Below are 2,668 nucleotides of genomic sequence, written 5' to 3'. Positions count from 1 at the left end.
TTTATGGCTCTATAGAGAACATCACGGTAAAAATAAAGAATGTGATATCACGTTTGTATTTAATTCGGTGGACCTCGTGTTTTAATTTTTAAATTTAAACTGTTGAGTGGAGGAATATCGTATCATATTTGATGCAGTGGAAGAACCTATATCTATAAACACTGACGTCCGTAAAATGGGTTAAAAGGGGAACACAAACGTCAAAAAAGGGAATATTTCAGTAAAAAAAGAATGTACTTTTTTTGGCCGCAAAAAATTTGTCTTACGCTGAATGTTTTACAGCGCAGAAAGCTAAAGGGAACTTTTATAAAAGCAAATTGCCAACTGCAAAATAAAAGGTTTATGTTTTATTCAAATGAACGTAAGCTTTATTCATTTGACAATAGACCAATTGAGTGGTAAGTATTAAGCATGCTCGGTTAGTATTTCCGCGTGGAGATAGTAGTTGTTTCACGAAACTGTAGATGAAGGGTCAATGACATTCACAATTTTACGGAAACAATCGAGTAAGAAATAGAGAGGCTTTTGTATTGATTTTATCTTTTAAAAAAACTTCCTGGTTCTTTGTACTAAATATACACTGTATTTTTTAAATAAAACAAAGTTATTTTACTTTTGTCTGTAACAGGAAAGTGTCGTCGTTTTTAGATTTTAACATTATCAATATCCGATATAAATCAACATTAAATGTTTAACTATGGAAAGGAAATAACGTGTACTTTGCTAAGACAATAAGTCACATTTGATTTTGAAAAAAACATATATCAGAAACAATGGATAACATTACAGTTTCTGAGTGGAATGAAATGATAACAAAGACTCTTATACCAAACATTGTTATACTTACGATTTATGTAGTTCTTGGCACATTTGGAAATATATTAGTTTTGTTGGTTTATTCTTTTCAAATGAAAGGATCGTCAGATGAAAGATATTTCATACCGATTCTAGCTGTATTTGACATGGTTGTAACAATTTATTGTGGAATATTCTTAATAATACAATGTTTTTACACGGTGACATTTACTAACAATGCATTGTGTAAGACAGCACAATTTTTTGCTGGATTCACAACATTTATTCCGATTCTTTTATTACTTATTATCGCAGTTCAACGATATTTAAAAGTATGTATGCCTAATAAACCAGTAATGTCGCTTCGTGTTAAGAGATTTGCGTTGTTTCTAGCAATTGCTGTATCATTGATATGTGCATTTCCGTTACCGTTCGTTTATGGCTCTATTCCATTTCACAGTGTCAATTTTGGAATAACAGGAACAAATTGTGGCAAATTAAAAGATGGTCAACAATTAGCAAGGGCTGTATATGCAATTGTGATAGGCTTTCTTGCTGTTGCCACAGTAGCAACACTTATTGTCTTATACTCAAAAATCGGATACGCAGTTTTTCGTCAATTCAAATTGAACAAATTAAATAGTAATCAAGAAGAAGTCAGAAAATCAGAGAAAAAGGTTGACAACAAGGAAGTTTATGAAGTAGGTCAAAATGGCGGAATACAAACTCCTGTAACTTCAGATGCAGATTCAAGCATTTCAAATACAAGTCTGGTCAAAAATCACCAAACAACACTATCTGGATCCAAAAGAAGACAAAAAAGTAACCGTCGCATAACTCACAAACTGACAATGATGTTTTTTGTTATTACTTTGGTCTTTGTATTAAGCTATTTGCCAAAAGTTGTCTTACTTATAATTGAAGGATTATTCGATGATTTCTGGGAAAATGTATCAAACAAGGAGCGACCTGGCTTGTTTTTTATATATGAAATGTTTATTATAAACAATATCGTGAACCCTTTTATTTATGCCTTTATGGACATCAAGTTTCGCAAAAAAGCAACAGTTTTTTTAAGTCGTGTTTTGCACTGCAGATTTTAATTGTAAACAGTTAAAAAAGTATGAACTAATTTGCACTATAACTTACACATATTACAATACATTGCATGTAACATAACTTAATAAAAATAAGGCCATGACAAACCAATTTGCTGTACATGAAATAATCTAGTTTTATCTGTTATATGAAATGATTTCTTTCCTCATTTTTATCATCTTAATGGATAGGGAGAAATTATTATGCAGAGAAAAAGCATATCTTTGTTATTTATTTTTTTTATCAATATTTGGAGAGAGCAAATATTTTGTTTCTTAATAAATCTAAAAATGCGATACATATAAATGAAAGTTAAAAAATATTGTTATGATTGCCAACGATTTAACTATATATCAACCTGAGTCTACATGACGTATATGAAAACAACTATATAGGTCCTGGTATAGCATTAAACAATGAGTAATACCGTACCATACAGTCAGTTTTATTAGGCCCTGATAGACAAAATGTGAGACAATGCTGTCGAGAAAACGAATCAACTGATTTATCGAAGAAAAAAATATTGAATAACAAGAAACACTTTAGACAACTGCTGAATTATTAACTCATGCAAGTATATTAGATTAACGTTTGCATGTATGGTTTGAATTTAACTTAAGACAGTTTGGCAGCTAAATAGTCCAATGAACAGGAAATGTGTTGGCATAATTCTGTTGTTTCATCATATCGTTACGCACTGAATGATACATTTTATATAAAGTACAAATTACATCAACAATATGCAACAATCCAATCACCGTCAAGTACACCTACG

At 30.8% G+C, this 2,668-nt stretch overlaps 1 protein-coding gene across 1 annotated transcript; it reads left to right on the top strand.

Moving 5' to 3' along the window:
• The first annotated feature begins 690 nt into the window (after positions 1-690).
• LOC134698977 (neuropeptide receptor 22-like) lies at positions 691-2,205 on the top strand. The gene has a single exon (XM_063560665.1). The coding sequence runs from the start codon at positions 774-776 to the stop codon at positions 1,896-1,898; it is 1,125 nt and encodes a 374-aa protein (XP_063416735.1). The 5' UTR covers positions 691-773; the 3' UTR covers positions 1,899-2,205.
• The last annotated feature ends 463 nt before the right edge of the window (positions 2,206-2,668 follow it).

Source organism: Mytilus trossulus, unplaced genomic scaffold (genome assembly GCF_036588685.1).
Source record: "Mytilus trossulus isolate FHL-02 unplaced genomic scaffold, PNRI_Mtr1.1.1.hap1 h1tg000024l__unscaffolded, whole genome shotgun sequence".
Classification (NCBI taxonomy): Eukaryota; Metazoa; Mollusca; class Bivalvia; order Mytilida; family Mytilidae; genus Mytilus; species Mytilus trossulus.
This window is presented reverse-complemented; position numbering and strand designations above follow the sequence as displayed.

Excerpts from the sequence above, each read along its gene's own strand:
- LOC134698977 (XM_063560665.1), top strand. The coding sequence starts at position 774 with ATGGATAACATTACAGTTTCTGAGTGGAATGAAATGATAACAAAGACT.